The sequence below is a fragment of the Chaetura pelagica genome, unplaced genomic scaffold (assembly GCF_000747805.2).
Source record: "Chaetura pelagica isolate M959 unplaced genomic scaffold, ChaPel_1.0 scaffold387, whole genome shotgun sequence".
NCBI lineage: Eukaryota > Metazoa > Chordata > Aves > Apodiformes > Apodidae > Chaetura > Chaetura pelagica.
In genome coordinates this window covers 313,052-334,850 of record NW_009954101.1, presented here as the reverse complement: position 1 = coordinate 334,850, position 21,799 = coordinate 313,052, and the positions used below count along the sequence as shown (strand labels likewise).

General features: G+C 35.1%; 1 protein-coding gene across 1 annotated transcript in view; it reads right to left on the bottom strand.

Moving 5' to 3' along the window:
* Positions 1–21,799, bottom strand: part of AP3S1 (adaptor-related protein complex 3, sigma 1 subunit) — a 30,189-nt gene that overhangs the window by 4,405 nt on the left and 3,985 nt on the right. Inside the window, exons 3-6 of the mRNA XM_010002358.1 lie at positions 19,296–19,387; positions 17,071–17,182; positions 9,464–9,535; positions 5,569–5,676 (exon numbers count right to left, since the gene is read on the bottom strand). Coding sequence (XP_010000660.1) covers positions 5,569–5,676; positions 9,464–9,535; positions 17,071–17,182; positions 19,296–19,387 — 384 coding nt within the window. The remainder of the gene's footprint in view (positions 1–5,568; positions 5,677–9,463; positions 9,536–17,070; positions 17,183–19,295; positions 19,388–21,799) is intronic.

Below are 21,799 nucleotides of genomic sequence, written 5' to 3'. Positions count from 1 at the left end.
CTTTTTTATCAAATAATTCAGCAGGTTAAGTTGGTGAGGTGCAAAGAAACAACTGTTTCACTTGGGGAAAACAAAACAAAACACACAGCAAGCTTTAAACATGCAGTGAAAGGTGAATTGCCTATCACAGCACGCAAATGACTTGAGCAAGTGAAAATGAAACTTCTTAAGACATACTAATGAAATTTCAGAAATACAGTACGAATTGCATAGAGCTGGTATTACAATAAGCCAATACACCATATTTTTCCCACAGCTGCTTTGTATTCTCAACATCATTTATGATTATGGGTTGTACTTCAATGTTGAAACACTGTGCATTGAAATTTTAGGTTCAGTTACTGTGAAAAAATGCAAGTAAACTTGTTCATACACTTTCAGAGTGAAAGAGCAATTCAACAGATACAAAACAAAAATGCTGTTTTAAATATTGAAACAGACACATTTGAAAACCAAGCTTTTGTTTTATTTGTCCTAGTCTGTCGAGAAATTATCAGCTGCTGTTAGCTTATTTAGGTCATTATTTATCACTATAATAACCAATTTTCTTCATTCTTATAATCATCCTTTCTAATAATGTGCCACTGGTAACTTTGTAAGAAAGTGATCCCAGAAACACTGTTTTACCCTTTAAATTCGGGAAATCATTTGGAAAAAGCACTGCACATCACAAACATAGTTTATAGGCATTTACAAATATCTTTTTAGAATGTTCAAACCGCCATCCCAAACAACTCTACGCAGAGCTAGCTACCAATGAAATAAACATATAAAATACACAGCCCACTGGAAAACAAAATAATGAAGGCTAATGCTTTGCAAAATAAGCCACCCTTTTCCAGGTATTTTGGAGGTACTAGGACCTCTCTGCTGCTGGTGTTTCGTATCAATGCTTCTTTCCAGAACAAGTATGACTTCAAAGCAGCAGGGTTATGAAATCATGAAAGGATGCAATACATAATATAAAGGAATGATCATGTCCTCTGCTTATGAAGTTAAATAAATGAACATAATTAGAGAAAAAACAAAATGAAGTCTGCAAGTATATCAAAATGAGGCCAAACAGATAAGAAGACTTAAGACATACTCTTAGAAATTTTAAGCACTTGAATCACAAAGAGAGTAATGGATGGGAATGATTCATTATTTGTTTGTTTGTTTTTCATTGCCAGACCCAAAAATAAAAACAGAACATGTATGAGCTAAACAGAGGAAAGAAAAGCAGCTTTTAATGAATTAAAACAAAATAAAACAAAAAACCTAAAACAAACCAAAAAACCCTGAAATCCAGCTCCTTATTCTTACAAGGAAATACAGATTATCTACTACAAGTGTTGACATATTAGGCAAAGGAAGGTAATTTGCTTAACTTTTTCATGTAGCACACTTCAAATTTAGGTAAAACTTTTACATGCTACTCCAAAGTATTTTTAGCTAATGCTTTACAACTTAGTGCTACTAAATACAATTACAGAATATATTTGTTAGATCTTAGATGTATTACATTAATTTATCCTAGGAATATCATGTAAAAAGCAAATAGCAAAGCTATTCATAAATTAAACAAACTTCACTAGCTTAAAATTTCAGCTATTTAAAATACCTAAATACACAGATACTTGAAATGAGTGGAAATGAATTCTGAGGTATTGCAATTGACATCGACTGACATTCAAATTGTTGAGCTGAACTAAATGTTTCAAACAGCGAATGATGGAGGACAATGACCATAAACTGAACTTCAAACATACATTTGCCTCCTCCTTTTTCAGTAGTTATTTTTATTACTGATGTTCCATGACTGCAGCTAACAAGACACCTGAAAGCCAAACCAAGTGATTCAGACTGCAAAGGCAGCAAATGTACAACTGAAGTTGAGTACGTGCTGAGAGGCCTTCTCATCCTCTGTTTGATACGCTTCAGGTTGAAAGCTCAGCTATGAAATTTCTACATCCTCTTTACAAATTGTACTGATAATTTTATTCTGTACACATAAAATTATTTGAATTTGTAGGGCTTTGTTGGTTGTTGTTTTTCTGGGTTTTTTTTTTAAAGTTTTTTCACTTGAAACTAGTTCTGAAACTTCTCTCTGCAAGCAGATAAAGGTTCTTTGTTTTCATTTGGAAATACTTTATAGTGAAGCAAGAGTTTATACTACCTACTTTAGACTAGCAGATACCAAATTCTCCCAATAAGGAAGCTATTTCTATTACACCATAATATCATATTTTATGTATGTTCAATTTTTATTCAATTAGTTTTGCAGCTTTTTGTTAATATTCATACAAGTTCGTATTCCTTTGTTTCTTAAACAATAATACAAAGAAAAGGTAAGTTCTAAAATGCAGGAAGATAAATAAAATAAAAAATACGATGTCAATGGAAAGCTAGTAAAATACACTAGAGCCAATAAAAAGATGAGGGAACTACAAGAAGAAACTAGCACAAAAAGTAGGCTACAAGGACTAGTATGGGTATATTTACACATACATTTTTGAGTCTGGCCTACATAATTTATTGCCTTTGACATCATTTTGCTTTCCCTTTTTGTTAAAAGTACATTTTTTCTAAAAGTCAGCAATACCTTTGTCTACCTGTCCTGTCTGGGAGACTGAAAGATAAAGGTCTGTAAGAGAGAAGAATGGAAAGAGCTAGAAAAGATCAGGAGGTTCGAAAAAAATGAGGTCCAACTTAAAAGTCTAAATCACACACAGTTGAACACTCCAAATAGAGAAGAGGTGTCCCAGATTTACCTACAATACTTTCAAAGGTTCCCAATCACCCCTCTCCCAGAAATTCCCTCCCTTAATTACAATGATCCTTTGGCTTTAGGAGGATTGACCATTAATCCATTCACAGATAAACACTAAACTGAATGGTAGGGAAATGCATGAAAAACAACATTTCTAAGGTCAGAAACAGAATTTCCTTTGTTGCCCACCCAAGCAATACAAGAGCTGAATTAGAAATCAAAAGCTAGGGACTCCCTCATGGTGGTTTAAATAACTAATCTCTGTTGAAAGCATTAACAAATTCTTCAAGTTGATAACTTTGCTCAAGTATTTGTGAATTTAATTAACACATTTAATCTGCTTCACTAAATCCTAACTGAAAGACTGTTTAGAAACCTAATACACAACTTATGTCAAATGGCTAAATTCTGTATATGAGGAGAAGGCAGATGGACACAATAAAAAAACTAAAGTCTTTCTGAAAATGCAGCTCAATTACAAGTTTATTAGCTTCAACATTTCAGCTATGAAAGAAAAGGCAATTTAACCTTAAAGCAGCTATTTTATGGATGCAAGAATTATGATGGAGACCTAGCAAGCGAAACAGACTAAAGCAGGAGTGCTGTGGCATAGGTGGCAGTCCTATGAACTACAGACTATATCAATAATAATTTATAAATGTTAAAAACAACGTATTTTTTTAATATTAAACTAAGACGATGCACTAGTTTTGATTTCTTAGTGAGCAGCCTTCAAAGACATTATGAATTTATTACTGATTTTTATTCACATGAACAGGATTTGCTTGTATCTGGAAAATACATGTTCAGGAAAAACCTGCTTAAAGATTTACAATCTTGATCAAAAAGACAAAAGGAAAATATACCAATCAGGAAATTTCTGTGGATATACATGAAACAAATGGTTAATGATCTGAGGAAATAGTTACCAGGTATTGTGAAGTACCTCAGCATTGCAGTAACTGTTATATTTTAAAAGAAACAGTCACTGAAACAGAAAAAGAAACCAAAACAAAACCAAAACAAAACATTTGTGGTGAGCAGATTGTGAAATGTTCTACTCCATCCCAGTCACCAAGTGTTTTAATTTATCACTGGTACTTTTTTACCTTCTGCAACTCATTGCTGAAAGCAAAGGAACAATTTCTTACTTGCCTTGCATATGTTCTGAGCTCTACATGGTTTCTTCTACAACCTTTTTTTATATTAAAAGCATCTTAAAAGAAATAATGACTTATTAATGAATAATGGAAAACAGCAAGTACTGGTGCTGGCTGTACTGAATTGAAGTGTTTCAGATGACTAGTCAGAGACTTGTCTACAGTTGATTTGGTAACAGAATTTACATAATTAAGAATAAATACCCCAATTAAATATTTTTAGGTAAAACTGCTATATGCGTAATACATGGTGGAACATAGTTGCTCAGTAAGCTCAGCTTTTGGGACACTATGTTGACTTTTCAACAAATATAGAAAAGAACATGTATACATCAGTTATTAAAACACAGTAAAAATTTATGAGATTAAACCCAAATATTTATTTTTATGATTAATGGTTCATTCTCAGTTTGCAAAACATGTTCAAAGGAACACTGGACATCTTCATAATATACAATACAACCCTTCTGTATAATGTATCATATCATATTAATGTATAATGTATCATATCATACCTAGCTTTTTCCTGTTTTTCCCACAATGTTGTCCTGTTCTTGAATAAAGTTTGGAAGTTGTGCAAATCAGACAATTAAAGGTATTAAAAGACTTGAGATAACGCAGTGTGAGATTGCAGAATTAGAACAGTACTCATTGTACCACAAAAAAAGCTGAAGAATTCATTTCTCTTTGTTGCACTGAAGTTAAAACTAGGAAGTTTTCTGAGTCTTCTCCTAAAATGTCATTTAGTTCATATTTATGCCACCTGCAATATTTTAATCTACTCAAACGACTTCAACTTTAGACGTCTCCAATTTTTAGAAGTTTGAATATTACGCTTCAAAAATTAGATGATGTGTTGTTGTTCTGTGAAACTACTGAGATGTACTAGTAGTAATTTGGCTCATGAGGTATTTATGGAGCTGTATTATTCTGTGCCATAGATAAAGTATTTCTAAAATCCTTTATTAGTCTTAAGTGTTTTTTTTCCTAAACATAAATTCAGAAATTGTTGAATTGAAAAGGGTTTCCCACAACTTCTGTGAGTATCCCTTGCTCAGATTGTTATGGGCATACACAGAATATCATTTTCCCACGCAAATCTGGTCTATTGAAAACTACATGTTCAGATTCCTAAAATGGCAGAATTAAAATTTTCTTTATAGGGTCTAAAGCTGGGCTTTTAAACCTATCTAGTCTATTTTAGTCCAATTTATTACTTTGTATTGCAGTATTATTCTGACACTAAATAGGTTATTTATTTCAGATGCTAGAAAGATAATAGCATAGAGGAATAGGTCGTCTTTGTATACACACTTTGGTTCTTTATTTGTTATAGTCACTAGTCCAGTATAATAAATAAACTGTAAATAAAATACTTTCTGCAAGAGAAACCTAGACAACTGCAGAAGTATCTCAATAGCAATGGCACACAATGCTATTAGATACAAATAGCAAAACTAATCAGCAGTGACTGTAAGCAATCATTACTTATGATGAAAGGGTACCACATCCTAGCCTAACAACACATTGTCAGTTCTTAGCATTATAAGCAAGCAGCTCTATATAGTTTGCAACTGAAGGACAAAGAGAATTATATAGCACACACTTCCTACAAGCATTTTTTCATTCAGAAACTACACAGTGTGTCACTCTTACCTCAGATTTCTCCAGTTTATTTTGAGCATCAATTTGAGTGACAATTTCATTCATATTGGTCTCCAAAACCATTCCACCCATGACCATTTCAGCCAATATATTGTGGACCTAAAAAAAAAACCAAAAAAAAAACCACAAACAAAAGAAAATTTTAAAATTTAAAAAGTCATACAAACATCTGGACATATGTTATCTAGATTCACCAATACATGAACAGATACCTTCTGTAACTCAGTTAATGTTAGCAATTTATTTAAAACCATTTGGGAACAAAGCTCATAAACAGATGTTCATTTCTCCAGTATTTTCTTTGCTCATAATTGTGCTTAAACTTGTTATTTATACCACTTTTCTAATCAATGCTAGAGGAAATTTTCACATTCATTTTTCTTTCAGTACATGTTTTCTATTCAAGGGCTTCAGACAAAAGCTCCAATTAGCAACAAACACTTTCTAAACACATCTAAGCAACAGGTTCTACAAGGTTAAACAAACTGCTCACAGATGTGTAAGAACCAATATGAACTTCCTATGAAGGAAGAGAGACCTAGCAATGCCCAGCCACCATAGTTACCCAGACTAGGCTTAGAGCAGAATCAATACACCTGAGTTATGCCATAAACAGGGAGCCTTCAGCATCTAGGACTCAGACAGACAGGCAGGACTCAAACTGAAGGACTACATAAGCCAATTGGGGACATTAGTAAAAGGGGTTCATATTAAACCCCTCTGCCTTGCAACCCTGATTTGGGGATGTGACCCCTGTTCATAATTCTCTGCTTCAGAGTCTGTATTTGCATTTTATATAAAGGATTTTTTTTTTGTTCTTTTAAAAAAGCACACTTCCACATATTACCTAGTAAAAATCCAGAGTTATTTTGTAATGTATAATATTTTAATCCCTTTGTAGTTCTGAAGACAAGGAACATTTTATTAATTTTCTGAAATAAATATATTGTGCAACCTGATACTTCAAAGCATAATTCTGCTATTATTTTGGATACTCACACAATTTCCCATGGATCAAGGATAAAAGTAAATCTCTAAATCAAACAATTTTAAAGATTAATTCCAAGTAGCATAAAAAAAGCCCCTACACTTTTGTGGTTTTGCACCAAACCTCAGAAAAAAACCTGAAGTCTTTTCCCTGATAAATTACAAAAAAAGTTACAAAATTAGGTTTGGTAATTTCTTAGGGAAGAGATGTGTTTTAGAAGTAGACAGATTTGCAGCTTCATTCACAATTACACTTTATTTCAAGATCAGTGGTGTTTTTAAGCTTCTGCAAAGGCTTATCCAGCCTTGACTTCTTGACAAGTAGGAAATTTTCAGTGTTACCTAGGAAGGCTGGACCAGATGATCCTTGAGGTCCCTTTCAACCTGGCATTCACGATTCTGTGATAAAAGCCAGATTACTAAATTGCTCAAGAAGAAACTAACACTTACTACTTCTCAAATGTGGCAGGATCACAGGCAGTTATACACGTGTCCAAATCTCCAAAGGTTTTTGAAAACATTAATAAACATCATTAATATCAATGTTCCCTATCATCATTTGGATTGAAAGGGATACTAGACCTCACTAAGTATATTACTTAGTGTCACATCTTCAACTATTAATTCACAGCATGTGCAATAGCACCTTTGTACATGGTTTTTAACAAATGTCTGCGGATTGCATTTGGTTTTGGGAGGTTTGGCTTGGTTTATTGTTTGCTGTCTTTTTTTTCCAGCCTGGTAGAAGATGCAGATATTGCTTAAAAGATGACATTAAGAGGGCCAGCTGTTAACATCACCTTAAAAAAAAAGTAATGCTGCAAGGTCTCTACAGTAAGTGCACATTATGTATGACAGTTCAGGGAACAAATGATCTGACCCATCCGACATTTTGTATAATATGAGGACAAACACAAAATCAAGAACTGGGCAAGTTTGAGCAGTGGAACTACACCACATGGATTCTAGAGGTCCCTTTGAGTATAACTTATTCAGTGCTTCTAAGAACAAGGAAGCTGAACTGGTCTACCATTTTATAAATTAAAAAGAAAAAAATTAATTCTTCTCAAGTACATAGACCACTGATTATAAAAGTAAGATTGTAGCTCAAGTGCAACAATGCAACCACCACGTAACAAGCAAAAGGATTAGATTCACAGGTTCAAAGAATGCATCTGACCAAGGCATGAATCCCCCTTGGTGTAAGTTCTGAAAGAAGTCTGAAACATGCAAGCAAGCTACAGATTAAGAAGTAACTGACAAGGGAGCACTGCTTGCTGATACAAAAGGTCAGAAGACAAACTTCAGGTTTTTGGGCCATCATAGCAGTGATGCCACACAGAACAGCAGAAGACTTGAATACTATAGGGACAGCAACATTCTTGTATGACTGGTGTGAATATCCAGCCTTTGGTAGTTATTGCCATTACCCCTATTACAACAGATGCAGTGAAGAAGCAGTAATAATTCTGAGGTATTATTGCAAAAATAAAAAGTGCTTCCTACTTCAGTTCTATGCTCTGTCTAAAAGCAAGAACACATGCTTTGACAAATGTGGAGAAGGAATGCATCAAGAAAACACGCCCAGGAAAATTTTGCAAACACATTTTCTTGTCTTCAAGCTGCAATCTGATTCACAGGGTTCACTGTTCTGATCAGATAATAAACTCTTGGAAGAGATCATGATATGCCCAGGAGTATTTCACTAGGAAACAAAAACTTGTGGAAAAATAAAAGTATTTCCTTACATCCCTAACTGAATGTATTCTAGTATTTTAGTTATAGAAGATGCTTATGATAGCTTTTTGTGACATTTTTTCCAACTGCATCTAAAGATCAAACTCCCTGCCACAGTATTATTACAGTATTCAGATTATTTAAGGTTGAAGCCAACATATAAACCACTGATAAATTATTTTGTACTTAATCTGCCATTTTGGAAACAGGCATTGACTTCCCTCCAGACTAGACTAGCTCATGATTTGTCATGAGCATGGTATCAGTTCAAATGCCTACTCAAGGTCATTTGAATTTCACTGTCTGGTCAAGGTAGTGGTTCTCCCAGAAGAACTTCCTCGTTTTGAAAAAATAGAGGGGCAATTCCAAATGGTTATTTCCAATACTTAACTTGCTACTATTTTTAGTCCACTTTTAATTATTTTTTAGTCCACTTTTAATTATTTTTTGGTCTTATTTTCCTTTTGCATCTTTTGCTATTGATGCAAAAAAATGTTCACAGATGAGGAAAGGTGACTGCATAGAAAGCAACAGTAGGCACAAAATGGAACTGAAGGAATAGATTCTATATATTCAATTCTCAGAATCTTACATCTTACACCAACATGTGCCAAGATCCTTTTAAATGAAAGATTACTATAGTAATGGCATTTCTCAAAATGAAATTCATAATAGCACACTTGTTCCTGATAACTGAGAATATTCAAAGAAGATTGTTTCTCCATGTTTGATAAAAGACATACTATTTGTTTGAGACTTAAAAGATTCACACAACATTTAAATTACATAATCATAGCATGTGAAAGGCAACTGCCAGCCCTAAGTGGAAAACCCTGTAACAATTTCAGCTCTGAGTAATGTAAAACCTAACCATAAACAAAACAGAACAAATTACTTCTTGACACTAAGTCATACCCTGAGAATATTCAGATGTCTGCAATTTGACAATGAGATGTGCAATAACACTCTGCAAATCTCCCACATTATTTTTTCTCAAAAAGACATGATTCATCACAGCTTTCAAGCCTTAAAAATATGTTGATAGAAACTGCCTCAATTTCACTGACAACAGAAGCAAAATTTCTGTAGAGTTTAATACCAAGTATCAGCTGAACCAAACACTTTGCCCAACGAGAAATATTACAGGAGCTTATCACAGTACCTTGTCTACATGGAAAATTAAATCCAGTTCACAGACATTTTCGAAACATTTGTCTAGTGTTTCCACAAATACCTGCAAACAGGAAAAAAAAGCCAGAGGTCAAGCTTTAACAGAAACTCAATAGTTCCAAAAGGTGTGAGGTTTAACAAATGCAAATAAACAGGAAATGAACACCAGGCAGACTTTGAGGCATGAAAAGCATCTATAGAAAATAAGTTGTTAACATTATTATGTCATCAGCATGTTATTTGTACAGGGCAAAACTGTATGCACAAGTCAGTTTATGTTATAAGTCTGCTAGAAGTCATGATTTTAAATAAAAGTGGCATCTTGAAAACGGGTCACATAATCCATGCTACAATTTTCTCAGCTGTGATTCAAACTCTTCCTTCCCATTTCATTGGAACCCAACTATTAAGGAAAAAAATCAGCTAGTTGTTGTTGTTTTTCATAATTATACTAATTATAATATTTTTTAACAATTACTAGATTGCAAGCATCTTCTGGCTAACTAGGCTATTGTTAACTTTGCCACACAGAGAAACATGTGCAATGCAAAGTGCCAGCATCATGCAAGTTTGTCAGCATTACAGCTTCCAGCAACAGTACAGAAGCTTTCACCTCGTGAATTCAGGATGGAACAAGAAAAAAAGTAGCTGTCTGCTGATCCTTTCAGGGATATCACCACATAAACTTAGAAAAGTCCAGCAGTTTATATGCAGGCAAATAACCCCCTCCCTGAATCTAGAATGTAAGTGCACAAAACAGAAAAATCCAAACAACTGCTGAAGTCCAGCCAATGATGATCTCTGACAGACACTGTTTGTTGCTGTGTTCTGGGTACTTCTGTAGCAGATTCCTTGGCATTCATTGTAGCCAGTTTTGGTACACTAAGAGCATCCCAGTTGCCACTTAGGCAGATAATGAAAAGATTACTTGCACTTCCAAAACTACTTAATTCCAATCACCACATGTTTGTGGTGAGTGCTTATAAAAGACTCCAGTCTTAGATACATATAAGCTCAATTTCCTTTATGCAAGGGATAACTCCTAGATGTCAAGACCTCCAAGTTAAATATATGGTTAAGCTTGAGAGCTTCTGCTCCTTAAAATTAAAAATAATTTCTGTAAGAACTTATTAATGACTAGCAAATAAACTGCAACTTGTGGAAAATTTTAATCTTGGTTTCAAGGCTGTTTTGTCACAATATGCATTTAACATTGTTTATTAAGTTGTCACTGTTGGGATTTGTGTCTTTTTCAATTCTAAACTCAAACCCTAAAACAGCAACACTGCAGAAGTTAAACATCTGGTTTTCATTCTCTCTCTTTTCAGCATGGTTTATTAACCCCATCTTAGTCTTTGAGAGGAATGAGATTTCAAACCGCCTAGGCCCAGAGAAATGGGAATGAGAAGCCATGTTCTGCTGACAAAAATAAAGTTGAGAAAAGGCCTAATTCTATAGATACATATTTATGTCTACAGACCCAGAGAAACAGGTCTACTTGGTATCAGGCATTTCCAGTTGTCTACCTTGCATATCAAGACAGATGTCTTCCATTTCTGAATCCCTGTCCCAGATCCTGCTTACACTATAAAAGAGGATTACATGGTGCTGTTGCTACTATAACTATTACAAATCTCCATTTTAAAGTTAAACAACATCTAACTAATGTTCCATGCATTTAGAACAAGAATCGTTCTTTAATACCAATCCATAATTTAAATAAGGAACATAGTGCATTTTCAGAGGCAGACTCAAGATAATAAGGTTCACTGACAACAGCTAACTAAGTAAATTAATATGGTTCATTATTAAATTAATCTTAAATTATTATTAGTTAACCTATACCGAGGCTAAGAAAAGCAGGTATTTTTTGTCTTTAAGCAGTTGTTAATTTGTTGTGATAAAAAGTCTTCTACAAAGAACGGGCGTGAGCAAACAAAGAGAATGTGTGTTAAGCAGAACAAACTATAAAGTTCAAAACTAAGTGCAGCAAGACAAATGACCAAGATGTTCTCTTACTTTCCTTGTACCTTAGGAGAATGTGGTTACAAGGACAGTGCTGTTTGATATTAGCTGCAGGAAGAAGATTGGAAATAGAGTGTAAATGCAACCTTTATCCCAAGGTTTTAGTTGACAGAGCTAACAGTTTTACACTATTTTTTAAATACATCATCAAGTTTGCACATGGATTTACATACTCTAACTTTGACATCCATCTAGTTCCTTGGAAAACAAAGGAATATGTTAAAAAAAAATAACATCCAAAAATCCTCCAAAAGGGCTCCCAACAGATATGTGCAGTTATTAGCAGTGTGTAACACAGAAGTTTTATTTTTGTGACCTTCTTCCAGGAACTAGGGCTTCTTCTACAATAAACACTTGATTCATAGTTACAGTGGTTACTTTTAAACCTTTACCCACTACTTAGTGACACCACCACACACTGAATGAACTCAGAGATCACTGCTTCCAATGCATGATCAGTAATGCAGGCTAAACATTTTTTAATCTAAAGGAAATCAGCTGGCACTGAATATTCCTCAGAGGGATTTCTCACTGGCTAATAATTTTTCATGGAAACTTTGGAAACTTCCTCAATGTCCCATTCATGATGGAGAGTGCATTAAGAGTAAAGCCAGCTCTGACAAGGTATACATCTATCACAAATAACTGGTCTTTAAAAGCATTAGTCTACAAGGCAATGTAGATCTTTTTACATTAACATTTCTTGACCTATTTTAAGACAACATCAAATAAGAATAATATGGAAAATAAAATCAGGGACACTTGCATCATAACCTCAGTAGATGGTCAAATGAATTGCATACTATGGCAAGAATTTCAGTACTTTAGTAATTACTTCAGACACTGAAAACTTGTAGATCAAAATAATCAGAAAACACCAACTTTTTCAGGGGACACACCCATCAATTTAAATGCACCTTGTGATGTTAATGGAAATGAAACATAAATGAATGAGTCAAATAGCAGAAAAATAAGGATGAATGCATATTGAATTGCTAGCCCCCCCTTGTGTTTCATTTTTGAAGGGATAATCTTTTACAATTCAATGAATAATCCATGCATATCTCCATGCAAGTAAACAGAAAAAAATAAAATAACCCTGCCACGCCTTTCTTTTGTAGTAAATATGCTTTAATAGAGCCAGGTACACAGCCAGAGAGTAAAGTACTTGAATCAAAATACTAAATCGCTACTGGATATATACAAGCCAGGAGCTCCCTACACTCAGCAATATATCAAAACGTAAAACACAACCTTTACCACAAAGGGCTCATTTTTTAATTAGGCAAGTAAGATGACAAAGGAATAAAATATATATTAGTATTGGAAAGATAACAAGGCTAGCAGAAAAATGAGAACACTTAATCCATTAAATGCATCTGATGCTAGACAATGTCAAATACTAACAAAAGTAGGTACAAAAGATGAAGTAAAAACAACACAAATAATTCTTATCAAGAATATGCTACTCCTCTTCCTAGGCTAAACTGAAATGTTAAACTTCAATACAGAATTAATTCAATCCTCTCCTTCCCTGTTTTTTGACTGTTCAAATGCTACTTAAGAGTCCAACTAATTTAGAGCATAATAGTCTGATCATACAGTCTGTTGTCCATACGTAACTGTGTTTTGCCTTCTGCTTTTAGTAAATCATCACTCACATATCATTCCAAGCATATGAAATCAACTACAGTGTTTGCACGGCCTTTCTAACTGAGCAATCCTTGGGAGTATCCACTACATTTCCCCACACTTACACTGACATCCCAGTTTTCTTCAAATATACATATATTCTTTTAACTATTTATACATCATACAGAGGATGCCAAGACTGCAGCGTAAGGGAAAGACATTACAAGTCTTGCTGATCAGTGCTAGCTGCAAGCAGAACTACCAATAGACTTAATGCATTACAATAAGGCTTTTTAGGTCAAAACTTTTTTTTGTTCATAATTCCAGCCCTTTACTTTCCACCCAACTCCAACTTAAGATAATAGCATTAACTGAGAACTACAGTTAGGGATTTTTTTGCCAAAATAGGTATCCCTCTGTCATATGCCTTTCCCTTCTCTATTTAATTACATAAAAGCATCTCTGGTCTGGAAAACTTACCTTTTAAGAATTGAGGAAAACATCTTCCATAAATTGCACTGCATTTCCCATATGCATTTCACTGAACATCATCTTGCAAGGATATATATAGCTCTTCATGGAAGACTGATCTCACAGATTCAGCTGCTTACTCAGTCAACATGCCTTAGAAGTATAACAATGGGCTAAATTCTCAAAAATGCTAGGACTTGGTTTTTAGGTCCATAAGATAGTCAGGTGCCAATGCAAATACCACTCAGTTTTTCCTCACAGCAGTCCACAGCTAGTTATATTTTCTTATGCATTTAATTTCCTAGTGCTATAACCTACATCACAGGGTGATCAATGGAGTGTGAAACAGCTACAACTCAGGATGCAATTTATATTGCATTCAAAAGAAAGACTGCAAAACCTACCAAGTAGCTGACCTATTTCCCATCCAATTAATCAAAAACAATAAGACTTAATCTGATGTTTGTATTACAAAAAAAGAAAGAAAATGGACAGAAATTAACAGTATGCATTTGCCTGAGATGTTCCAACACATCTAGTTTGAACACAGTAAAAAATCTGAGGTGATTTGTAACACAGACAGTCCATTTGTTAAGCCTGAAACAAGAAGATTTTCCTGTGAAACAGCTCTGACCTAATGGTGATGTAAGTGGCCTTCAATGAGTATCTTAAGTACTACAGAAAAGCTTTTCACTGGAAAGAACTGGAGACTACTATATGTAATCTAATCTACTAAAGATTTATTCCATTTACAAGACACTGAACTAGTAAGTGCTAGACTGAGTTCTAGGTTAATATTCACAGAATCGCAGGATCATCATGGTTGGAAAGGACCTCTGAGATCACAAAGTCCAACCAGCAGCACAAAAAAAGCTTCCCCCCAAACCAAAACAAGTTCAATTTTATCAGTTTATTTTCATGAGATCATAAACTGGCCCTCTACGTAAACTCATCTCTTTACTTCTTTAGATAATTCAGTGTATATATGATTCATAAAAAAACTCCTGATGGCTTAGTCTTACCTGTATTGCCTCTGAACTATAATAAGCAAAGATGTTTGAAAATGGTTCAACATTTCTGAACAAAAAACAGACAAAGCCTATTTGCTTGAGTAGGTGTGTATGTGTATATGCTGCCAGTTTGTTTTGCAGGTGGGGTTGAGATGTAATAACAAACTTTCTGAGGGTGACTTTCTGGGGTAAGATACATTTAATTCTGATTGCTAATGCTATGAGGATTAACCAGATCCTTCTTGTGAGCCAGACTGAAATTTAAAAATGTTTAACTAATCTCTGTATATTTTCAACTTGAATTATATGGTTGAAACACAATGAGCTAGAGAAATGGGAATACTGAACAGGTGCAGACACTGTGGTAAGACTGCATTTATAAACAAAATTATAAAGGTCAGTAAAAAAAGTGAAGTATTTCTATAAATATTATTTCTACTTCCGGCAAGTGATTATACTAGCATGTAATTTAACACCAAGGCATAATGGAAAAATAAAAAAACTGAGAGAACAAAATCCATCAAAATACTTCTGGCATAAGAAGGAAAACTATTTAGAGAAAAGTTTAAGACCTTCATAATTCAGAGAGTTTGCGAGCTACAAAAATATAGGTAGTAGTAGGCTCAAACAATTTCCTTCAACACCTTAAAGTTAGGTTACACAGTTACACTAAAAATAATTGGAAGCTACTGATGTGACATTTTTAATACACCATAATGAATAATACCTTAGCTGAACATGCATAACGGCCCTGCAAAATGTAACAGGCCAGATCAATCTACGTAAATCCTATCTTTCTTATCTGATTAAACATAAGATACTTACAATATCCACTTCACCTGAAAAACATCCATGTTAAATATTAACATGCATCTTCTCCCACTTCACAAGTATTTTAGCGCTTCCAAGTAAGAAGACACACTAAGCAACAAAGCAACTCTGTACAATTAACTGCTACAAACAGGTAACTTCATTGTAACGATCAGTAGCTCGCACTGTTCGGATCCTGCAAAATGTTTCTACGACCCAATATTGTATAAGAATGTAGAAAAAGTTCTGTTCCTCGCTACCCACACAGGCGATTCAGAAAAGCAATAACCACTACTAGGTGACTATGAGAAGACACTCAGCTCCAAGACAGGTCTGCAGGGAATTGTATGGCCCTTAAGGCTCACAGTGCTTTCTGCAGTGAAATTATCAATAGATAAAGGCCCATGTCTCAGGATACCACAGATTTTGCTTATGTAATAAATCAATTATCTTGATAAGCTTTTGAAAGGTTTAACAGTAAGCAAATCATACAGATATATACATATAGATATATCTCAAAGATCCATTTTATGTAATTACATAGATCACTTCATGGCACAAAACTATTTTTTGCCACATCTGACTACACTAACAACTGTAAGTGAAACTGTTTATCTGCAAATTTATGTTGACAAATCACTGGTGTAGTCAGAGTTCTCACAACAGAAGTGTGCACATTACCAGACATTATTATCCTTGCTGAGTTGATAGAGACATATTTAACAGTTTAAATCACATGTATTTGGAGGCCAGCAGAAGATACTGTATTCACCAAGTTAGTGATTTTGAACAGGCCATGCCTCTTCTATTGGGCCTGAGAAGCCTGTATCTTATTAATTTATCTATAACTTATAATGCTTTGGGGAAGGTAAACTGCAGGTGCATCAAGGAGTAGAATATATTGATTCTGACCCAGAGATCACTGTTTATGAGCTGGTGATCCACACTTAACCTGGGTAAGCACATGCCTGTGCTCTGCTGCACAAATTCCTTGGCTGAAGGATAAACTCAGTCAGCTCACTGTAATAGAGGAGCCTAACAAGCAGCTCTCACTTGCTACTGGTGACGATGTCACCTCCATGGCCTTGCCTGTAACCCAAAGTGCAGCAGGAGTTTCTCATCAGAAGATCATCTGGGAATAGACAGCCGCAAGAAAAGTTTAATCCAAAGTGGCTGATGTGTTGCACGTATTAATCTATTACATACTTGCAGTGAATACATATACATGTGTCTGTGTGTATATGCACTCATGCAGCTCTATGCATTAAGGTGCTCATAATCTAAACTTACCTAGGAAGTATGTGAACTGCAGCATTTTTATCTGCAGCCAAAACAAGGCCTTTAAAAGCTACAGAAGAAAACAGCTGCTGATTGTTCAGTAGGTTCCAAACAGTTTCCTTGCCTTCTCACCAACCTGGCATATGACGTATTCAAAAAGACAATCCAGAAAACTGCAAACAATCTAAAAGTAATACTCAGCACTTTGGCTGTGTTGACAGAATGAAAGTCACCTTCACTTCCAAATATTAACAGAAAAAGACACAGCTAAATATTGAAGTTCTAATTATTAAAAATAGAATTCCATATATTAAAAAAAACAAAACACAAAAAACACAACAAAAACCCAACAAACCAGCAAAAAAACACTTACTTGTATGAGGTCTAGAATGCCAAGCTCACTTTCTGAAGAATCCACACAGAAGACAAAATACAAGGTGGCATAGTGTCGGTAAATTAGTTTGTTATCAGATCCACCTATTAATCTTAACAGGAAAGAAAACAAGAAAGCTTAGTTAGCATCTCAGGATAAGCTGGGCAAATCCTTACAGTTACTGCAGTTAATAGGAGCCCTTTTGTTAATGGCTGTCTGGAGCCTTCCCAAATGCAACTGTATCACAGCTTTTAAGGGAAGAAAACTAAGAACCAAGTCAGCCCAAGCTGCATTTACCACACAAGCAGTTATTGTTATCCATATGGACAAGAATTACATCAACATATGCACCTTTCTTATTATAATAAATTCAAACAGGTAATTCAGTTTCAACAACAAAATTAATATTAAATGTACTTCAATCACACACTAGCGGACACTGTGCAGGGATTAATCTGCTTTACAGCTTAACAGGGCACATGCCTATGAATCCTTCCTTGCCCTTCTCAGAGGAGCATCAACAGAAAAATAAAGCTATAATGCAGATTGCCATTTGGATTACAGAAAAAGCCTTAAATCGGGTTTATGGTCCACTTAACCAAGAACATGGAGCACTCTTGTGCTACAAACTGTTTGATATTTTGAGAAATAAGACTGTACTACAAGTAACAGTTTCTGATGCAATGTTAAAGTCATAGAACACTAATCAAGTTACTGAACAAGAAAAGGGGTCTTGACAGGTGTTTCCTTCCACCCTTCTCCTACAGCCTTCACAAAGAACATACATAAATCATAAGAAGAGATATTCTTCAGTTCATCAACATTTACTTGGAGCAGTAGGATGCCTGCTCAAATAAAAAAGAAAATATTTTATAGCCTGAATCTACATGACTATCAAACATAACTCTCCCTTAATTCTGTACCAGAACTGAATCACCTGTTTCTTGTACCACAACTCATCCCTTTAGGTCCAGCCTTTATCACTGGAAAAGAATACATAAAAAATAAAAAGAACATTAAATCTTTTAGGTCATCTTTGCTTAAGCACATTGTTTTGCATTAATGCTTGGGTGGGGGAGGAAGAACCCACAGCTGTGATTTTTTTAAAAGTCCTCAAAATGGCTTGTATTTCACCTACAGATTTCAAGACAGTATGTTTGCAGCTTGAAATCATCTCCAAGAACCTAATGATAAAATCATCAGTTGAATAGCTGAAAGATAATTATTTTAGTTTTTTTAAAAAATAAAATTAAAAAATCAGGAATCATCTTGATCACAAAATGACATCATAGTTGACATGGTTCAGCTACACATTTAACGGATTCAGCATACAGAAAAATTTAGGCAGTAACATGCTAACTTTCAGTAATCATAAATTTCTACAATTTCAATATTGTGCAGGCTCTGACCATCTCTATATTTAGTTTGGAGATCATGAGCTTATTCCCTCAATTATGACCCCTTTTCCTAGAAGGTGGCTTTGTAACCATTTACTCTTAATGACCAGTATCTCAGAATGAGACACTACACCATCTCAGAATTTCTTCAACTAAACCACATTAAAAAACCACCAAGATTATTCCAAAATGAATATTTTGGGCGTATCTTCTACAGACAGAAGATGCAAGTCTGGCTTTCCTCCTACCTTGATAAACCTTTATTAACAAGAGAAGACTGTCAAAACTGCTTTAGTTAACAGATTTAAAGCCTACTTTTTTTCTTCCCAGGTTACACAGCAAGCCTGAGCCGTGATAAAAAGGCTGAGGAATCCTACTATCAGGGGCTGTTCACTCAAATTTTAGGAGCTCAAGCCAAAGTAGCAGCCACAAAATAATTTTATTTTCTCAGTGGGTAATGGCAAGTATCAATGTCACTTCAAATGAGACCGGAAATGTCTGGCTTGATTATAGGGAAATTAGTCAGGTATCATCTGCCTGTTTATTCCCCATCTTGTGTCTGAAACAATTATAGCACTAGATACAGCTAGATATAGTTTTATTGATCATTTGGATATGTATATATACAAATACACAAAATGTATATGTATGCTTCAGTTAGTAAGGAACATGTATGCCTGGTGCAACATGGTATTATTCGCTGTGTATTAAATAGCTCAAGTGACATGGCATTTACATTACAACTGTAAAAACAGTTATACTAAAATCAGCAGTAATTATATTGCTAGCCAGTAAGTACTGGGAATTTATTTCAAACTTGGTACTTACAGTCCTCCTTCTAGGAAATTACAGACATTTTCATCACGTTTTGACACTAAATGGAAAGTTTCTCTGATAATTTGTTGCTGCGTATCTTCACTCTATGACAGAAAACATATTTTGCTATAAAGCTAAAATGGATTATACAACAATGCACAGCACACACATAATAAAGAAAACAAATTTTATTAGCACCCTCAAACGATCTACTTCTGAATCCTTAAATCTGCCAATTTACAAGCTGCAGATATTTTTACAAGTTGCATTAGATTTATACATTACTGAGAAGCAACTGGAAAAAGATTAAGAAAACTCTAAAAAAGCCCTTTAAAAAAACATTTTCTTCAAGTAAATGGGAAGTCTTCTCAAGTATTCTGGATTTTTTTTATCTCCACCATAGCCTGTACAGCTACAGAAATGTCTTGAAACTACTTTCACCCATGAACAGGGGGGGAAAACAATGTCTCAAAAGCTTGAAGGGGTGGGGAAGCTAAAATTCCAACAATACATAACTTTCAGAAATAGCTTTAAATAAAACAGCATCATGAGCAACAGCTAGCAGATCAGAAACATCACTTCTGAGTTTGAATTCAATGGACTCCTCCAGAGCCCCCACTGCAACTCCATCACTCCTACACACTTGCTTTTTGCTGCTCTTCTGTAAGAGTGGACTCATTTTTAACAAGTTTCCACGTCCATAATGAAAGAAGTCTAGATGCACTTCCTAAAATCCTACATTGTTTTTTTAACATAGAACCCTGAAGTTATCAAGGACAGATAGACTCCAACCCTGCCTGAGTACGCATGTCAGCATTTTAAACCACTTTACGCACAATCTAATCAAAACTGGTGCATGTATCTCAAACATTATTTCAGCTGGAACAAAGCAGTACCCTGCATATCTGCTAAGCAAACAAAGCCTGGCATTGGTTGGCATTCATCATCTTAATCCATGTGTTATTTTGCAGACCTGAGGAATCCAGAAAGGCATCCTCAAAAAGCTCCAGGACAAGTACATTGCTTCATAAAAGAGAGCAAGAAACTGCAGGCTCCTCCTTCTATGGCTTGTGTGCCTTTAACAGTCCCTGCTGTTCTCTACCACAGTCAGCTTAATTACTTTCCATGTATTTTCTATGGCTGCAGGAAGAAGACAGTGTGCCTTTTTTCCTTAAGAAAATGAGATACTGAATCTGCCCTCATTCACAAGTTGTTCAGAAAATTATTTTTAACGTAGTAATTATGGCAACAGCTCTACATTCTGTAACATAAAACCATGGCACACATCTTCCTATATAACTGCCGTGAAATGTTACTTTGCTACATAATTGCAAAAGACTATTAACTTCCTTTTATGCAGTAGAAACTAAACTCTTTCTATTCTCACATATATCAGGGAAAAATGTTGCACGTTTCATAAGAGATGGTATTGTGATGCACAGAAATACCTCTTTCACAGATCTGACCAAATTAATCTCTCTAGAAAGCGGGAGATGCTCCCATTTGTAGAAAAAAAAACAACCCTGAGATTTGACTCCAGCACTGGCTCAGTTGATATCAACACATGTGTAAGTGTCAAGAAGTCCATAAATAAACCTGCCTTGTTGAAGTCGCACACACAAAGATATTCAAACCAATTACAACTGTTTCTGTGAGCTGCAAAGCTTTAGGGAAACCACTTAAAAGACATAAATTCTTTGTTTGATGTGGTATTCACATTTTCAAAGTTTCAAGGTGTCCTGTTTACACACAGACATACTACCTTCCTTTAAGCATTGAGAATTTGTTCTAATTCCAGTTATGAAAGTGGGCAGCGCTGAGTGGACTTCACCAGAAAAATCTCAAATCCTCCTGCCATTCACTCCTGTCCTTCTGCTCTCCCTTTCAGGACTTTGATCACACAACAGTAATAGAAAACATAAGAACATTAAATACATCTGAATGGAAAATGATAATAGAAGTTAACTGTTTGACATGTGTGCAAGTTTTGCACACCTTCTCAGAGTCCTTCGTCTACCTATGTCTTTATGCTCCATAATGCCAGGAAACAAAATAGAGAATAAACTGAAAGAAACTTCTTTACTAATTCATTGTAGCTCTGCATTGGAAGATACTGGGACACTGGAGATGCACCCAAGGGGAACAGTTACCACTGTGTATAAGGAAGGATCTCCGTTTTAATGTTTAAATTCAAGATGGCAAATGAAAGACATTTGCTTGGTAACCCAGAAGTGATGAGCAAGGAAATTAGGTCGAAACCATAGATTAGAATTTCCCAATATTGCCTTTATAAAGGAAAAGGGATCAAATGCAGTGGTCTCATAGCAACGACCCGTATCAATTACACTCCTTTAATTAGTAGCGTGGCAGCACCAGCTGGAGCAGCACAGCCCCCCTCCTGCTCCCAGACGCAGAACTAAGACACGTGTCCCCCCCGCAAAGCCAAATCTGACTTCTCCAGGAGCCAGAACCGCACGTTGGCCACAAACCCCAGCACTCCTGATACAACACCGATC